This window comes from Alosa pseudoharengus, unplaced genomic scaffold (assembly GCF_046254945.1).
Source record: "Alosa pseudoharengus isolate Yale_2024_CS ecotype anadromous, Long Island Sound unplaced genomic scaffold, YU_APseudo_1.1 YU_APseudo_1.1_scf_2, whole genome shotgun sequence".
NCBI lineage: Eukaryota > Metazoa > Chordata > Actinopteri > Clupeiformes > Clupeidae > Alosa > Alosa pseudoharengus.
In genome coordinates, this window is record NW_027468663.1 from 35,079,226 (window position 1) to 35,099,222 (window position 19,997).

General features: G+C 40.2%; 1 protein-coding gene across 7 annotated transcripts; it reads right to left on the bottom strand.

The window, feature by feature from the left end:
- Positions 1 to 2: 2 nt before the first annotated feature.
- lcorl (ligand dependent nuclear receptor corepressor-like) lies at positions 3 to 17,362 on the bottom strand. 7 transcript variants are annotated; one of them, XM_076294786.1, is made up of 9 exons: positions 17,257 to 17,362; positions 15,836 to 15,901; positions 15,575 to 15,654; positions 14,772 to 14,904; positions 14,377 to 14,604; positions 11,965 to 12,037; positions 2,564 to 7,053; positions 2,081 to 2,123; positions 3 to 1,792 (listed from the first exon to the last, which is right to left on the bottom strand). In XM_076294786.1, exons 1-8 carry the CDS (start codon positions 17,351 to 17,353, stop codon positions 2,119 to 2,121), a joined length of 5,172 nt encoding a protein of 1,723 aa, XP_076150901.1. In that variant the 5' UTR covers positions 17,354 to 17,362; the 3' UTR covers positions 3 to 1,792; positions 2,081 to 2,118. The 7 variants fall into 7 exon arrangements, 6 of the variants coding, with proteins under 6 accessions (XP_076150901.1, XP_076150900.1, XP_076150899.1 ...); XR_012988639.1 differs by having other exon boundaries at positions 2,081 to 7,053; XM_076294785.1 differs by lacking the exon at positions 2,081 to 2,123 and having other exon boundaries at positions 3 to 1,796.
- Between the last annotated feature and the right edge of the window lie 2,635 nt (positions 17,363 to 19,997).

The following is a 19,997-nucleotide window of genomic DNA, read 5'->3' on the forward strand; positions in this document are numbered from 1 at the left end:
GCTTCAAAAGAATTATTTATTATCCTAATGACAGTGTTTTCATTTAGATCACTTCAAGGTCAGTATAAAAACACTTAATATAGAAAATACAAGTCTGCAGCTATATACACCACGTAGCACCAAGTTATCCAACTTCAACAGCTGAATTCTAACCATATCAATCTCAAGAGTAAATGAGCTAAATTAATGCGTAACCGTAATGCACAGACTGACAGTAGTTCCAGAGCATGCACCCTGAAGGATCACCGCAGTGGACAGTGGAGGTGTGCTGTGGCACCTCATGGTACCTGTTCATGTGTCGGTGAAGACACATTCACACTGTCATACAGTGGAGTCCAGAAACTTCAAGATGTAATGTATAAACAATAAAGTGGCTTTACTTAGGAACATTTGACAGAAGACAAAAACACTTAATGCATCCCTTTTAAAGAGCATTACTGACAAAATTCAGTGTAACACCAGAGGTAACCCTAACCTCAGACATTTATATCAGACACTGTTTTTTCAGATTGTGAAGCTGTAACATAAATTTGAAACATGGAAAAGAACAAAACAAAAGGATCAGGAAACTGGTGTTAACTATGTTGATAAAGTTGATGTTTAATGAACATTTAAGCCTTGACATTATCTAGCTCTGTGAAAACATCTGCATGCCCGCTTCGTGGCAGTAAGGCCTGGACAACTTAATGCAAATATTTGATGAACCTGCTGTAGTCACGTACAGCTGTAGTATAGTTAGAATTAACCGTACGACAAAAATTGTCCCCCTTCTTAAAAAAAAAAAAATGTTCAGAGCACCTTTGAGACCGTGACTGAGAACAAGCACCATCACAGACTAAATGAGACGAGTTAGGTAATTATGGTTAACATAGTTCCTCAGATTACACCAGCATAGGGAAAAAGGTTTGTTTTACAAGGTGTCTTACCATATCTCTACTACAAATGTGTGCCAGTTAACACAGGATCTGAAGCTATCAACCTACACAGGGTGAAGAACTTTACAGTGGATTTAATCAAGAGGTAGGCAACTCTTACAGCAACAAGGAGGTACATAGACTTTCATCTAAACATAAAGCTTTATATTTGACAACATATGATTGGCATTCCATGTCTTAAGTATGGGGTTTTAGAATTACATAAAGTCACAAGTATTGAAATTGAAACAAAAAGGGTGAAAGAATTGCACTGAGGAAAAATACTACACTTGGGATGGTTTGATCGCAACTAATAGGCTACATTTTCGTGGATGAACATCACTGTTATTTAGGGGCATGCTCTGTGACAGCCTTTACGAACAGCTCCATAATGGTCGGAAAAAGGCCAGACAAACTAGATAATGTACATATTTAATCATTTCCAAGCCTAGGGAAAGTATCTCATTGGCATGTTGTGTTTCTGAGACTGAGGGACATGCTCCTAATCATTCCCAGCACAATGACAACCATGAGCAGAGCTCATTTACATTCATTTACTACTTTCACTGTGCGTGATGAAATACAAGTAAAAGTGAACTTTTCCATCTTCCATTTACTAGGAGAGGGTTGCTACTTGTAAAATTAAGATGAAACATACATACACCTAAAATGCAATAAAGAATTGGAACAAAGAAAGGGACACTTAAAAACAAGAAACTGGTCAATGAAACATATAAATAGTGCAACCATGATATATTTCAACTTAAAAGTTATGCTACATTTTGCTTTCTGAGGTTCTGTGTCCTACTGCTCACCATCATGTGAGTACTACTGAAGGCACCTGGTTTACAGCCATGGGGATTCCCTCTCACTTGGCCCTTCCTGGAAAACAATCAAACATATTAGTGTTTGTAAGGAATCTCTATATTCCCTTGAGTTCACTTGTATACATATAACATTTCCTCCATTTGTCATTTATAACAGGTATTTATGGATTATTTTCTACAGGCTAAAGTTAGTTAGCCAGTGGTTACCAAAGTGTGGGTAGGGGTGGAGGGGTTTGGTTTGGGGATGATGAAAATAACCAACTACTCTTATGAGTATGTATGGCAGTGCTCTTACAGCATAGTAGCCCGCCACTGACCTATTAGGTAATGAGTGTATACCTACTTTGTACTTCTATAAAACTGCCAGGACCAGCTGTTTAGCCTGTAAGTTAAAAGGAATAACTAGCAGTTATTAATTCAACAGACATGCAATGTGATCCGATTCAAGAATGAGTTATAGCCAATCGTAAAACGTTTTGATCCTGCCAGGTTTGATCAGTTTTAAGCTCAGAGCAAAACTTAAATATTAGCAGTTAAACATTTTATTTAAGTTGTTTAATTAAATGGATAAACAATGTTTTCAAAAGTGTGATGGGCATTGGGTGCTTACTGAGTGTCTCAATCTTGCAAGCACTGTGGTGTTTGCTCTCATTGTCAAAGGGGGCACCTAACATTATTAATTTGGGAACCACTGTAGTAAGCAGTATGTTAAGTACTGCTAGACACACAATTTATCATAGGTTTACAACATTGCTTAACCTCAAGCCCTCTTTCCATTCAGTGCCCTATTAGCTTGTATTAGTATTTTAGAGAGGTAATTACCCAGCACAAAGTCACCCCACTTGGCTGCAGATAATCCCCTGCTGCTTCTGGATTGTCGTGCCGCTTTAGCAGGTGGTGACGCACTTGCACTGAGACTTTTGTGTTTGCCGCTTCTCACTCCTCTGTCTGACATCTGCGACTCTTTTTGGAATGAGTGCGACTTCAGCTCCCTGGAGGGGCACCTCGCCCTCCCCCCTTTTGCTGCGTCTGCACTCTCCAGCTCCTTGTGCTCAGCCGTTGTGCTGTACCTAGAGGGCAAGACATTGCAGGGCTCCACTGTGCAAATATTACATTCTTCAGCAGTCAGTTCGTTGTCTGGGGAATTGATCTTTTTCAGGAACACCCTGCACTCCTTCAGTGATTCAGGACTCCATGCTTTGGAGCTGATCCTCTCTTCCTTGGTCAGGGTTCCTGGGGTGTTCATTCTCTCATCAAGGGAGGTTAAAGTGTCTAATGTCTGTGGAGGCGCAGATCCTTGCTCAACTGTAGGCTGGGGAACACAGGACACTTCACTCTCTGTCACAGAGTCAGATGGTGTCTTCCTGTGACATCGCCGTCTAGTCTTCGTATTAAATTTTGACCTTACTCTGTGCAGGGTAGCTCTGTACTGCCCCCATGTTGTTTCTCCAGGTTTTACACATTCATTTTGAGTGCCAGTAGATGTTTTTCCCAGCAGTCTTTTTAAGGGGAGGTGTTTTGCTTGTAATCTATTGCACATAATCTCCTGTGCTTGCTGGTGCATCTTGGGACTCTTTGGGAAAACCTTTGCGAATTTCTTCACATGTTTTCTCAGCCTTTCTGCTTGGGGACTTGGACACACATTGGTTCTATTAGAGACCCTCATGGGATTGTAGTGCATGATTTCATATGGATTTCTAGCACTTGTCTTTTTAACAATTGCCAATGACTGGGTTTCTGTTGTCTGCATGAACCAAGCACACAATTTGTCCATGTTATAGTGCCTCTCAAAAAGCATCTGAACAGCCGATACAGGCATTTTCTTAGAGCCATTGGCCCTTGAAGACATTCTTGTTTTGAAATCGCCATTGTTGGTTTCTGTTAGGCCCGAGATCCAAGTGTTGGACATGAATTTTATCCTCCTCTCAAATTCTTCATTTAAGGTTTTGGGTGATGCTGACGTGGGCCACCATTTTAAAGGCTCATTGGATGTAAATATAGAGTCCACCGAGACGGCAGAAAACTGACTCAAATCCTGCAGGTTGTCAACTGTTTTCACTGGAGGCTTTATTGAAAGTGCATCCTCTGTGGTTCCATTCAAATTTCCATGCTTCTTATTCTCACTGTTAGCTTTGTTGAGGAGGACCTTGCGAGACCTACGCAACAATGCATTGCTGTGACTGAGGGATCTTGAGGTGGCAACTGAGTGTAGCAAGTAGATGGAAGGTTTTCTTTCTCTGACAGAGTGCCTAACTGCTATCCCTGGCACTTTTACTTCAGTACTTTCTTGACCAGAGACGGCAAGAATCTCTTTACGCTGTTCACCCTTCTCTATGATTTTCTTTGGCTGTTTGGGAGTATTGTACTCCGAGAAGAGAGATCTTCTCCTAGGGGGGGACTCTTTCATCTCTCTGTTCATGTGGATCTTCCGTTGCCTTGGGGACACTGTGGTAACAGTGACAGAAATACCTGAAATTTTCACCTTTGGTGGTCTCCCTGGCTTTCGAATAGCCATGGTGCTATTCTGCTTTTGACATTTTATATGACTGCTTGAATGGGGCATGCATTTTCTTTCCTTTACTGGCCTGACAAAGTTTAATTCCTCTTGGTCTATGAGCATTTCAGTAAGGGAATCAGCATCTATGCCATTCTTCTCCACACTATCAATAAACAGGTTCTTTGTGGAGTCATCACTGTGTTTTCCGAAATGGAAAGCTTCATTCACATGCTCTGTCTGCACATGACTCTCAGACACCAATCTTCTACTCCGGCGTGATCTCCCATAGACAACAGTTATTTTAAGATTTTTACTGGAACTCTCCTCATCACAGGAAGTGGCAATGGTTTTGTCCTTCACTGATTTGTCTGCATCTGTAGAAATAACTCCACCAGGGTCTAACATTTTACGTTTAGGTGGTCTACCAATGGGTCTCTTGGCTGGCTTTTGGATTTGAGGCCCTAATTTTTTGGGGCGACCAGGTCGTCTCTTCACAGGGGTTACTTCCCTGTTGTGGGCCTCAGTGTTAGATGGGGCAGACAGAGTAGCTATATCAGAAGCCAGAATACTTTTTGGAGACGTATTTTTATCTCTTTCGTTTTCAACAGGTTTGGGAGATGCGCTTTGATAGACTATGTCCTGGGTGTTCTCAGTGACCCCATTAGGCCTCCCCCATGATGATTCCTCACAGGGATCAAATACTTCTCCTTTTAAGTGACCCGCTGTCGCAGATTTTAGGGTATATCGTAACCCTTCCTCTCCAATAACTGGTGACACAAACATTAGTTTTATTGGACTTGTATATTGGATTGCTGAGGGGCACTTCTGGGACTCAGTATTCAGTTCATCTGCGTTTACATCTATGCGGTCATCTGCAGATACATCTTTTTCTGGACTTTCTGTCTGTACGATCGAGGGCTGTTTTTCTGGACTTCTGTTAAACAAGGTTTTACACTTTCTCGAGGGTCTAGTCAGGTTTGGACCACCAGCTTCTTCAGTTTCTGAAGTCTGTGAGGGACAGCTATGTTTTGTTTCTTTCTGCTCTGGGAAATGCTGCAGTTGTTTGATTGGGGGAGCTGTTGCGGTCAATTCATTGTCTGAAGAAAGTTTAACATTGGGACGATTTTCAGTGCCAGATTTTGGAGAAGAGACTTCCTGGTCTGTAATTTTTCTTGAAGTATTTTCTTGAAGCTCTGCAGTGGAGCTAACTTCTTTGAGTGCATTGTCTTTAGGTGTTCTGCGGATGAAAATATTCTCAGAAAAACATGCTGCAAAGTACATCTGTCTGGGTTCTGTAACGTATGAGGAGAAACGCTGAGGAGGAACTATATTTCGTCTTGATCTGGTAGGTTCAGCAGTATCAATCTTGGGGAGATATTTCAACTCATCTCTGCTCTTTTTCTGTTTTGTTCCTGTGCTCTGTTTACACAACTCAATTTCACTGGGAGGGGATTCCTTTTCTTCATAATTGTGTCTCTCTGTTGCATGATCACAAATATCTATGTCTGGTTTCATTGGGGCATGATTGTCTTGAGTAGTTTCCTGCATCTGCTGGTCTGTTTCCTTTGGGACTTCAACCTCTAACCTGGGAGGGAACTGCATTTCTGAGTGTGAGAGGGGTGCCGGGTTACACTGGGCGCTCTGAGCAGGTTTCTTTTTTTGCATGCTAAGTCGTCTCTTGCAGACAGACGGGGTAAGTCTAGCGATATCCATTTTGATCTGTAAATTCTGTCTGCGTACTGATGGTTGATCTGGAGAAATGGACATGGCAGCAAGGGTTTCTTGTCTACTGCGTGAGCGTGTCTGAGGGGATCTGCTTTTGTTACTTTCATGTTGTTGAAGAAGCTCGTCCAGGTCATAATCATTTTCCTTACTACTATGTAACACCGTTGTTATGATCTCTTTTAAGTGGACATCATCTTTGGACTCAGGACTCTGACTACCTGACATTACATTTTCTTCTTCTTGTGGTGTGATGGACTTGAGCTTTTCTGTGATTCTGTCAATTAAATCTCCCATTAAAGAGCCATGCTCTTCTAAAGGCTTCTTTATATCACCTTTAAGGTCCAACTGAAGCTCATCGTCCATACAGACAGCTGCCTGGTCAGTTTTGACTGAATGTAAGAAATCATTTGTTTCTTCCTCTAGAAAAGGTGGCTGCATACAAATGGGCTTGCACTCCAAAGTTTGGTTTAGAAATTGGCTTTCGGTCATTTTCAAATCTGTGTCCATGGGCTTCGGCGAAAGTGGAGGAGGAGATGGACTGCGACGACCTTCTTGGATGTTGAGGGGTACTGGCAGATGTCTTGTTTGTGTGGCCATGCTTCCCATGGTCTTGATATGTGTAAAACAGGAGTGATCTCTGCAAGCTTGGTATGTGCACGACAGTGTCTCATGATGGCTGTGACAAACTGCACAGGAAGTGCAGACCTTTTTGATGCAGCTGAGTGTGACACTTGGACAGGATAGGCCATGAAGATTTTTAAGACAGACGCAGACGGAAGTAACAGGACATGTGGCGAGTTGGCAGGACCGCAGGCAGCAGGCACAACCACCTCCCCCCTCACACACTTTCCTCCCATTGGGGCAACACATAGATTCTGAAGAGGGAGTTCGTCGGTGGGGGTCCCTCAAGCCCAATGACACCATGTAGTCTTCATACACAAACTTCAGGATGCAGGAGAGAAGTCTTTTGTGGTAGGAGCACAGAGATGACAGGACCATTTCCAAGATTGTGCTTCTGTCTTCAGATTTTATCCAAGATGTATCCGTGTTCTCTGCTTCTTGGACTTTATCTTCATGCGTCTTCATAGAGCTATATAGATAAGAGTAAGGTACACTGTTACACATTTATATTAATTGTGAAACTTAAGACAAAAAAAAGAAAATCTCCACTAGTTTTATTATCTTAGTCTACAATAACCATTTTCAAATCATTATTTTGTAATCACTCTTTAATGGAATGGAATTACAACCTCTCTTATCAGAGTCCTCTCTAAAGCATCTCTGCATGTGCAGAAAATGTAATCATAAATATTGTATGTATAATTTACAAATTGTAGCTAGACCATCATTTTTAAAATTGAATGTTTTTGGAAGTTCAAAGACATGTTGGTGAACTGATGGTCTATCTATAATTGTAAATGTATGTACAAATAAATTCATCCATTATTCTGAATACATGATTGTACAACAAATGAAACAGTTGGTTGAATCCTTTTTTGAACATTTTTTCTTTTATTGACAAGTTGCAGAAGGCAGAGGATAAAGATTGTTGCAACGCTTAACTCAAAATCAACAATGTTTCTTAGATGGTATATCCACTGACTTCAAGATTTACAAACTGCTCAATCATCTACAAAACAGGGCATAGGGGATTTAACACAAGGAAAATAATGTCAATTTTGCGAGCAACACATCCTAAAAACTTCAAAGTAAATTTCAATCTTACAAAAACATTTACCACTAAAACATTAACCAATTTAGCAAAAAGGAGTTCAGTAGGATAAGAATGAATAGAAAACATTTGCTTTATTAATGGAGTGTCTAAAGAGAGGTAATATGTGATCCGACTGGGTTCAGTGTTGGAAAGAGGACAGTCTAGAACACCATCAAACTTTACAAACTTTTTCCTGATTAGCCCTGAATTGGAAATATTAAAAACAATCAAGAGAATAAAAGACTCATGAAGTAATAATTTGCCACGTCACATGAAATGATTTTGGTTGACAGACATAAATTATCAGGGAACTTTTAAGTGACTCTTCAGAGCTCACCATATTAAAGCAAGGGGCAAATCTTTCAAATAGTTAAATAATGTAAGAGCATAGGAGCAAATCATGGGTAAATAAAATTTAAATTTCATTGGGAAACATTTAAAAATCAGCTATGCATGCAATTGCAGTAAAACACGTCACGTTTTTGATGTGCAAGAGCATCAAAGTGCTTCCATACAAGTTACCATAACTGAAAAAGTTTCACAGATTCTGACCACGATAAATTAATAAATAATCAGCACTCACAACACAAAACATTTAGATATACCAATTACAGAACATAAATAATTTAGTCATTATAGTGCAATTGACTTATGCATAAATAACTGATTACCAATAAGTAGTTTGTTTTTATATACCTGCATCAGTAAAATAAACTAAAACCAGAGAAAGAAAAAAGGCTGTCACCGGTATATGAGGATTATTTCCGCAGGGAAAATAAAAGACAGAGGTTGTGTCGGTACACTATTACTAGTTTCTCCAAGAAGCAATACAGTAATACTCATACAATATAGAGTAATCCATTGCTGATAGCTCCCATAAAGTTGCACTACATGGCTGAGTAGTGATTGTAAAGACAGGCACTGTTTTGTTATGAAAATTTGAGAGAACATTCAGTTATTTATAGATTAAAATGCTATAGAATCTGAGGAGTTCAGAGTATTTTTTTCCAGAAAGAGAGAAAAAGACAGCAACATTGAAACATACAAAATTCACAATACTACGACAAACACTTCAACGAGAGCGTCAGAAAAACTCTTGACGCACATCAGACTAATCTCATCATCCTTCATTTCAATTCAACTGCGTTGCATCTATATTGTCATTTCAGGTCCATGCGATACTTGATTTCTGTGGCATATACAGTGAATGGTTCACAGCTAATACAAAAAAAAAGAAGTAAAAAGACACACTTAGGCGCCGAAGGCCCCCAAGCGCATTTCCTGAAATCATAATGTTTTAGTAAAACGTTCTATTAGAAGAGAAAGACAGAGAGAGAGAAAAAAAAACTGCATTAGCAAAAGAGAAAAGACATACAGACATCTCCTGAAAAGAGACTAAAGCAGCGTTGTGATGTGTGATGCGACCCTGAACTGTTATTTTGGTTACAGCAGATAGATAATGCAATGGTGCCCATTTATACAGAGAAAAAGCACTGTTATGAATAAAGATACATTTTACATAGACATTTAAATTCAAGCAGCGGAGTGGTAGCTCAGTGAGGTTTGCAGTAGAAGAGTGCAGAAAAAAAAGTCATAAATATGCCTTTATAATAGATTCTTTTTAAAAACAGCTCACATTCACAAGACCTTACCATTCTCAAGCTCTGTCATTTTTTTTAAAGATCTGTGCACATTTCAAACATGCGCTATGATGCATTCCAACCTTTGCTAGTGTATATTTTACAAATTGAAATGTGATGAAACAAGTATGGACGAGTAATATTAAAAGACACCTGGGTCTGTTTTCCTTAAAGTAAACCTGTAAAAATCTTTAAAATGTTGGGTTCTCTTTTGCTACTTAAAAACCACAAATATTTCTGACATTTCAGCTTACAGGAATCTGACTACTAAACTAGAAATAAGAAATGACTGGACAACTGGCATTAAATGCTCTTCCCTGCCCTAATTCCTGCTCTGAATTAAAACTGCCATTAGGTCCATGATAACCATCAACACTGACTTTAAGTCTTCAGTTTAAGGGCTATATGGTTACCCAATGTATAAGCTGCACATGACAATCATTAATGCTCCAGGAAGCTTAAGTTACAGAGGATCCTAAATATGTCCAGACTTAAAATGCAAAAGCTACAACTGAAAGAAATGAAATGTTAACAGTGTTTACTCATAGTTGCGTGTATATATATAGATTCAATTCCACAGTGAAAACCCTGAATAGACTTGTGTACTAAGTGTTGTGACTCTTGTTTTTCCATGTAAGCATATAAGCTGTAGAAGTTTGAACATTTCAAGTGTTTCAAGTGTGACTTGAGGAACTGCGCGTTTTCAGAAGTGTCTGGAGGCGGCCGTCATCCCTGAATTGGCTGCACCCGTCTGGCCCTGCTCCAGTGACCTGAGCTTCTTTTTGGGCGGGGTTTTCAGCGTCCCCGTCCGCTCCTTCACTTTGTACTCCAGGGTGCTGTGAGGTACTCCATAGACTCCTTGTGCTTTCGACACACTCATCTTCCCGGACATCACCATGGTAATGGCCTCTTCCAGGATGTCGTGGTCGTACTGCCGGTAGCGGCCGCGCTTCTTCCGTGGCTGCTTGTCCCGCCGATCGCCCCCGTCCTCTGCATCCTCGGAGCCGCCTGCACTCTTGGCGTTGCGGCTGCTCTGGAGGCAGAGGGTGGGGGGCAGGTCAGCCTGGAGCAGGCAGGACTCCATGCCCGACTGGAGCAGCGCCGGGGGGTACTCCAGCTGGGTCTGCTTGGGCAGGATGACCTTGAGCTTGTGGTACATGGCAGAGCTGTCGGCAGTGGATGAGGCTTTGGAGGCCTGGTACATGGCATCCGCTAGGTCCACTTGGTGCTTGGGCTGGACTCCGTGGCGCACCTGAGGGATTTTGATTTGCAAGGCTGCGGGGCTGTTCGGAGGCGTAGGAGTGTCGGTGACAAACAAGCTCTCATTCTTGTCTCGCAGCTGACTGACCATTTTCTGCAGAGTGAGCTGATGTAGGTAGGAGGTAGCCGCAGGGAGGCGGAACTCTGCCGCCTCCGCTGATATTTTGCCCAGATCGGTGCGGGTGGACTGGGCGCGCGCCCATGCCGCTACTCGCTGAAGCACCAGGCGAGCTTCACGGCTCTGCCACATGGCCCCGTCTATGCAGCTGTCCTGGCCAATGCTGCGAAACACTCCTGTTCCTTCATATGCTAAGGCCTCCAGCTGAAGAAGCAAGGTTCTCTGAGGTATCCCGTAAAGTATGGCTGCTTTTTGAATATCCAGTGATCCTGACTGAACATCTTTCAAAGCCTTTGAAAGCAGACCCTCTGAAAACTCAGAGCTGCGTTCCAAATAGTCCTCTCTCTCTCTCTGCAGTCTCCTAAGGAGGGGGAGAGGGTGGATGGAAGGAAACGGAGGGGGGGTATGATGAGCTGACGAATGACAAGACTCGCACTCAGGGTCCACTCCTTTATGCCTTGCCCAATTTTTGGGGGTAACATCACTGCTTCCCACTGGTCTGCTCTGAGTTGTGGGGCTTAATTTATTTTTGTTCAGATCGTTTTTTAAATTAAAAGGATGCAAACGATACTTCCTGGAAGGATAGTTTCTTGTCAATTGTGTAATGAAACACAAACTTCTACAATACGGTCGCACTTCCAGTATCTTTGGAAGAGGGGCAGCAGTGTGAAAAGCTGCGTGGTAAGGCTCCTATCTCTGTCAAGGTTATTTTGTTTGAAAATAGTGGCGAGTGCGTACATACATCAGTATGACAATAAAGAAATTAATAAACGAAAATAAATTCAGTGAGCTGTACAGATTCATGAGTCCTGTACTGCTAACAAATGTGACGTTACCTCCGAACAAGCAATAAAAGAGTCAACCCTTTGCAGTGCAGCAGAAGAATCAAACAAACAATAAAAACCCTTCAAAGCTACAATTTAACCCTACATCTAAATGTTGGTGTATAGAGGTCAATTCCAAAATTTGGATTACATTTTATGTTAGCTACTCTACGCAAGAAACACAATAATCAGTCAAAATGCAAAAAAATGCATGGTAGCTTTGACTTTCTCAAACATGGTTGCTAATATGATGAAATGTAATCCAACGGTGCATTCAACACCAACCATTTCAAAGCAGACATAATACATGGCACTGGAGATTCCAGTGATTCCACAGGCCTCAGACAGAACACATTTTATGATTCTGGGCTGACCTTGTACACAGGATAGTGCAAAGGGACATTTACAGTTGAGTATGAAGTAGTAGAAAGGGACATGTACTCACCCTGAGGCTTTTGGAGAGGATGCACTTGATGAGCCACCTGTTTTCTTTCTTGAGAGATCAAGAACGCCATCTGCTTGGGATGAAAATATGCAATTTGAATTCAATTAAATTGTCTTCATTTATACAGTGCCATTAACAGACGAGGGGCCCAGAGTTTGGCGACGATATAGGTAGTGGGAAGCTACGTCAAGACGAAACCTCTCCGGTACAGTGAAATTAAATAAACCAATCACATGCAACCAGTGTTAAATTCTAATCTATTTATCTATCTATTATTAATTAACTTCGGCCTGACTCTGCTCACTTTGTGCGTTTGACTTCGCTCTGGCCACGATGCACCTGCACTGTCGGCAAATAACGCCGTCAAACTCGGAACCATTGTCTCAAAGCAGTTCACAGAGCACAAGGCTAAATTTGCGCATCTACTTTAAGGTCTGCCTTCACAAGGTGCTGGATACTGCAATTTTTTCAATCATGTACAAACTATGTTACACCGTGATTGTCTGTAGGCACAGTTATCTGAAGACATAATGTACTGTACATTCAGAACAGTGAGCAACAATAATATGACCAGAGCAAATCAGGAAGCTTCTCTGACTTCCTGTCAATCGGTCTTCATGTACATAGGGTATGCGTATAGGGAATATGCCATGAAGGATGGGTCTTTGTAAGCAGCCAATGCTACACTTAACATATAAAAGCAGGCTTTAATTAACTGACGCAGAGAAAAGAGAAAACACATTTAGGGCATACCGACCTATCAAAGGAACGGACACCAATGCTTACAGCACTGCCTAGCAACCACTATGTGGACTGCAACCCAGCTCCCTACTTGTTACAGTGCATGAAAATGCACTGTACTGTTCTTCCTAGGCTTCTTCTTCTTCTAACGCAATTAATGCAGCTTCAACCGTTTAACGTAGAAACTTCATTCAAACTATGTTACGTAGGTCTTACTTAGGACATCTGAGCAATGTATTTTTCATCTTTGTAACTTTCATACTTTTTAAACTATTTATTAAAAACTACTCAAACACACAGATTGCACCTGTATCAACTGCTTTCTGCTGAACTAGGCCAACTCTCTCTGTGTCTCTCCATTCTACAAGGATATAAGGCACATTTTATCCAACTTTCTATCCATTCATCCTCTTCAAACCATTCACTCATCCACCCATTAAACTATCCATCAACATCCATTAAACAATCTGCCTTTCAACATCCATTCAACTTTCTGTCTATCAACATCCATTAAACTATCTACATTTTTTAAACTATATACTCTGTCTCAGGCTTTAAGCATACAATATGGCTCTATTAAGACTGCTGTTAAGCAATTAGAATCCTAGGCCAGGTGGCCAGGCTATATTAAACCTCATCTACCTAGTTCAGTCATTCCAACTATTAAACCTCATCTACCTACCAAATAATTTAACCTTTTACACTATCCACCTATTTAACTGTTCAGTCATTCCAACTATATTAAACCTCATCTACCTAGTTGTCATTCCAACTATATTAAATCTCATCTACCTAGCAAATAATTTAACCATTTAAACTATCCACCTATTTAACTGTCCAGTCATTCCAACTATATTAAACCTCGTCTACCTAGCAAATAATTTAACCTTTTAAACTATCCACCTATCTGTTCAGTCATTCCAACAATATTAAACCTCATCTACCTAGTTCAGTCATTCCAACTATATTAAACCTCATCTACTTAGTTCAGTCATTTCAACTATATTAAACCTCATCATGTTGGTTGCCAATTAGCACATCATCTGTTTTAACAATATATTTCACACCATATGTTTTGCATTTTCATGCACTGGTAATTCCCTGGAATTGCGTTTTCTAGTTAATTAATGATATTCTAGATGTACTGACAAGTCTGATGGGCTAAACATACTCATTGAAGTGAGCAAATAAGGATAATATTTTGTTTTTAGTTTAAATTATCCTTTGTGTGCATCTTGTCTAAATGAACCCCTGTCAAAAAGACTTTGAAGCTCAAAAGATAAGACCACAAATAAGACTTTATCCATTAGGTTGGATATAAATCAACAGACTGGCAAGTGCTTCAAAGTATTATATCATGCTTTGTTTGTCAATTCTTATGCTCTTTCTTCCCAATATTTCATATTGGTTTGCAGTGAATGCAATTGCTACACTGCAAATTGGAATTTAGCCATATTTGTGGCATGTGATCTTATGTATAAATGGGATAATCCAGGGTCAAATTTTCCATGCTGACATGTTAAGAGCAGGGCCTGAATAACATTTCTTTTCACTCACTGGTCTAAACCATACAATAATCAGGTATAGGTTTACAAAGAGGCTTATGAATATACTAATAATGTTACAATGTTTCATTAAAAGTATCTTGGCATTCTCATTTCCTCCCCTTACCTTGATCCATATCCAGGTGGCTGCGGCTCACGGTGAGGTCCAGGGGGCCATCCTCATCAGGCCGGTCAGGGAGACTGCAGTGTGCAGAGATAACAGAGTCCACAGAGAAGCCATTCTTGCCCTCCTGCTGGCTCTTGGACGCATACTCAACGGCAAACTGATGGATCATTTTCCTCATCAGCTCTCGAGCCACATGGGGAATGTTTGAATCACAGCTCTGAGGCAAGTCTATTGCAAACACACACAAAAGCAGACACAGAGGTAACTTATAATTATGTTTCTTATCTTAAATATCTAGTTTTTCGCTTGCCAAAACTGATTCATGTAGAGGAGTAGCGATTTCAATAATAACTCAACCCAGACTCTGACTAATATCAGCATGTTAACACAAGTACCTTTCTTGCAAAAGACTGAGTTGAGAAATCGGTCTGCTTGGCACTGGATTTTCTCAGTGTTGGACTGGCCCTGAGGTGGAGGTGAGTCTGGGCAGGGAGGGGACTGAGGCGAGGCAACTGTGGGATTATGGTCCTGTTTAAGAGAAAAACGAATGGACAGTGCAATTACATACCACTGTCTTGTTTTATGTCTTAAATGCTATAGTTACTGATATGTCCTGTTGTATAGGCCATATACAGTGGGGAGAATAAGTATTTGAACCCATGCTAAAGTTGACTAAAAAGAAAAATATAAAAACATCTGTTAGAAATTGATCTTAATGCCTTAATTAAAACAAATAGTAAAAATCCAACCTTTAAGGACACCAATTTTCTTAGTGAATGAAGAATGTATCGTAAATAAATAAATGTTCTTCCTTAAATTACAGGGGCAATAAGTATTTGCCCCTATGTTAAATTCCCATAGAGGCAGGCAGATTTTTTATTTTTAAAGGCCACTTATTTCATGGATCCAGGATACTATGCATCCTGATAAAGTTCCCTTGGCCTTTGGAATTAAAATAGCCCCACATCATCACATACCCTTCACCATACCTAGAGATTGGCATGGTGTGTTTTTCAGTTAGCCTATTAGCTGGTTTGATTGGCATTGAACCCAATGAGCATTTTAGTCAACTTTAGCATGGGTTCAAATACTTATTCTCCCCACTGTATCTATGATGATCATCAAAGGGCAAATAGTAAAATTATTAACTTTATTGTTATTAAGAGTATTTTAATAACAAAGTGACACTTTCACTTACACTTAGTTTTTCAAGCTGAAGATTGCAAAATGAACATCTTGCATCTTCTGACCAATCATCAACGGCATCTGGTTCACAGTCTGAAAAAAAGCAAAACGAACATATAAAATGTGCCCTTTTATTTAAGCCACATCATAATAATGTAGCCTACAGTATGTCACACAATGTACGCCTGCATTTCCTCGGAGAACATGGGACAAAATATGTGCTTAGTGCTTAATATTAATAAACCCATTCACACACACAGATACACAGACTCACCTTCAAAAATACTGAGATCTCTGAGGAACCTTGATCCATAAATTCCTTCCAGTATGCTTTCAAATCCTAGAATTGTAGTGTCAAGTTATTTTTGATCAGCCGGCAAATCACATTTCAACAGGCTACGCACTGGAAATATCTGTTATGATAGAATATTGTACACTCAGAACGTAAAGGTTGTATAAGCTACAATATTTTTGCATTTCTTTGAATGTATGCTAACGTTACCTTTATGCCAATGCTCCAAACATCTAAGTTGCTGCTAACGTTAATATTATTCTACAATACCGATTGTTTTTAATGATCATTTAAGCTTTTTAAAACCTTGATATCGGACCTTCGACATAAATAAAATAAGTTAATCGTTATTAAGTTAATGTCATGTGGCAGAAGCACTGGCTGACGTTTGTCTAACCAAACAAGTCCAACCCGTTATATGAGCTCGGAAGAAAAACTTCAGAAATTAAAACATGAATCCCAAATACCCGCTTAGGTTATGCTTGTTGACGTCAGTCGACACCGAAAAACATTGACAGTGTGTTACCTTAACGTTAACATGATCAATGTTAACGTTGACAAGTACCGCTCAATTGTACGGGTGTCAATCCAATCCAAGTTCACTTTTAATTTACTGAAACATCGAGAATAAAGATACGTTGTGTGGCTCTAACCCAATTGCAAAAATGTTACAAGTGCGGTTGATCCCCCTAATCTTAATCAAGGCAAGTAACGTTAACGTTAAAACAACCTTAGCTAACGTTTGTTCAATTCCACCTCGCACGGTGTTGACAATCCCGCGTTTGTTATTCTCCCTTACAATATCTCTTTGTAACGTTAAGGTAGGCTGACTGGGTTGATACATTGCTTTTGCTTCGGTGTAGTTCGGTGCTAGTTAGATAACCATGTCATCTAAATTCGTGAAGTAAGCAAATGTTAGCTAGGTTAAGTTGCCGTTTGTACACCACAAGGGAAACTGCACCTGGAAAACTGTTGACCGGTTAACATTACGTTAAAATTAGTTTGCTAAGTAACACCGATTAACATAAACGCGCTTGACATGGCAAGCATTCACTAGAAAATGATTCGAAAATAAACGGCACTAACGTTACTTCCTATTGGAAGCCCGAGGAGTCAGCAGGACAAAGAAAATGGAGAGTGGACAGGCTTAAATACTAAGTGAGCTAGCTGCGCTAGCTTCATCATTGAAGCAAACGCTTGAAATTGGGTTGGCTAAGGTTAATTTAGCTAGAACTAGCTCGCTACTGACGCTCAGTCGTTCATTGGCTATGCGCTAGCTAGCAAGCAATCTAGCAACCAAGCCAAAACAGCAGCCGGGTGCAAAGAAGATCGAAGTTCTATGCATCGTACCGTATCGGTGCACATGTTTTAAACAAACCAGTATTAAATAGGTGTAGTCTTACCCACACAATGTATCAACTTGTGCCGCCAAGAATCGAGTTCCCGCCGGAACCCTTTTCTTTCTGCCGTGCATTTGGAGCTACGGCACTGGGTAGCCATTCTGCCCGTCCTTCCCCTGTTCTCTAGCTCTCTGCACGTGACGTCACACAACGTCACCATAAATCCCGGTTGTAGTTGATGGACACGTGTCAAATAAACGCTCAAGAAGTAAACAAAGCGTTTGCACTGCAGCCTCTGAGCTCCAGTAATCTATCTTATTTGGTTTCATCCATCTCCTGCTTTAGTAGTAGGCCAAGGCTATGAGATTTAACACCACATGGAGGCATATGCTTAATTATTGTTTCTTAATTTCCTCACAATATTTAGCTCAATGTAGCTATAATCCGACACTGAGCAAAGCGCAGCACCTCAAATTTGCAATTGTGAATATTCCAATGAGTAGGCTATATGAGCCTGTTGACTAATTAGTATCCCAGTAAAGGCTAATTACAGGCTTCCTCGTGGATATGTTGTAACATACTGCCTTTTCTTTTATCTGACATAATCCTAGATGACCCCTGATAATTTCAAATAGTTTCAGGGTTGCTACTGTATTTGTAACATGAAAGCACATGGAGTAGCCTAGGCCTAACATAATCGACAGGTATTCTGGAGACTGCAACAAAGATAATATGACAGTATTTTCTAGCCTATTTAAGCCATATTTCTTCATATCCATAGTGTATATCATATGAGCTCTAATATATGCCAGAGAGCATGAATAGCGCATAATATCTGCAACACATATACATGAGCATGTTTTGAAGCAGCATGTGCTTGCATAAACCCACAGGAGCCCAGCTATCCTGTGAAAGCATATTCACTCCATCCATAGAACTAGCTCAAAAAGCAGATGGTGCTCTCTATGTACTCTCACACATAGGGGAATCTAGTGTCCAGAACCTGTCTAAAGGACAGGTTCAGATAGAGTAGACTATGTGCAAATGAGCATAACACATATATTTAATGCTGCTGCTACTGAGGGATGTGCTGTAAATGATTTTTTTGCAGGGACCAGTTTGCCTATTAAAATAGTTTGATTTGCAGCAGTATGTATCCACAAACCTATAGGTGGGTGGGCTTTAGACTGATTGAAAAATGAAATGGCCCATGGGATGCAGTTTAGCCTATCCTGTTTGAAACAGTAATGCCTAGGTGGGGGATGGGCAGGAAAATAAAATGTCTTTGTTGTTTGTCAATTTAAGTGTGTGTGTGTTTAAAAAAACGAAGCAATAAAATGAATAATGAAATAATAAACTGGATATCTTACTTTTCCTTCATGCATAAACAGCAGTTGGCCTTGACCTTTGTCCAGAGATAATGATTTTATTGAGCCCCAAATATGAACCAGGTGTACAGTCCAAATGCAAGGTTTTGCTGTATTATTGAAAGGGCAAAAATAAGATATGGCAAATAAAGTAATTTAAATGTTTGAACAAAGTCTTTTCATGATTAGATTCATAATATCAACTTTTAAAAATAATAATAATAATTATATATATATATATATATATATAATATATATATTTTTTTTCCAACAGCATATTACCATTTAATTTACTGTCTATCATTTAATTAGACATATTTAGTCATGTTATGAATTGATTACACTGAATTAGTATCCCAACGCTGTACAATCTCCCATGCTCCCTGTGACGTGAATCCATGGTTCATGTGCTTTTGAAGCTAATCGTATTCCTTTATGTGGTGGTGGGGCTGATCAAAAAAACAACCTTCCCCTCCCCCTTTAACCACAGCCCACTCTCTTTCAGTGTACGAGTGAGACATCTGCACATTTTTCATTTGGTCAAGCCAGCCATTCTGATATATCACAGCAAACATAGCAGCATAAACATGTGGCATAGCCTACAGCACAAACGATCAGTAATGGCCCAGTTTTCATTCGACTCATCGACTCATTATATGGCATTGTGTAGCCTACACAAACTGAACGCATGATCCCTTTGTGTCTGAGATTATTATTCATGCCTTGATGTGTCTATAGCAATCATGTGTGTGCAGCTCGGCTCCTGTGTCTGGTCTCTAGGGTGATGAGGAAGGTGGGGGAGGGTGTTTGGGAGCCAGTGTGACTCCAACACACACACTGGGACAAAGGTCACACCCACCTGCAGAAGCCTCATAAACTTTAGGAACATCATAAACATCCGCAATGAGCTTTATTAGGTGAAAAACTATTTCATTTATGTAAAGAAAGCACATGTTAGAGACAGCCTTGTCAGTTGCTCCAAATTAGCACATTGAGGATAGTCATAACATTTTGCCTGAGGGATCTGATTTCCCTATTCGTGAAGAATTCCAAGTACATTTTTCAATTAGGCCAAAGCTCTAAGGAGAGAGAGGAACAAAAAAAGGGACAAAGAACGTAGAAGGCAGAGACCTAGCAACAGACTTTGATCAGTTGCTCTACAGGAATGTGTTCATTGCAAAAACACAATCATCTCCACTCTCATTCTCAATGTTGTGGCCACATGTACTGCACAAGCACCAATAATAAGTCTTACCCAATATCCTGCATGCCTTTTTAGCCATCCATCATACTTTCATATAGTCATTTTTTGGAAGTACGGTAGAAAAAAGTTGGGACATGTTTTCATGTTCAAAACTGAGGCTTGTTAAAATGCACAACATTTCACTCACAAGTAAGCAGTAACTGCCATTAATTGGGGGATTTCACAAGGTCAAA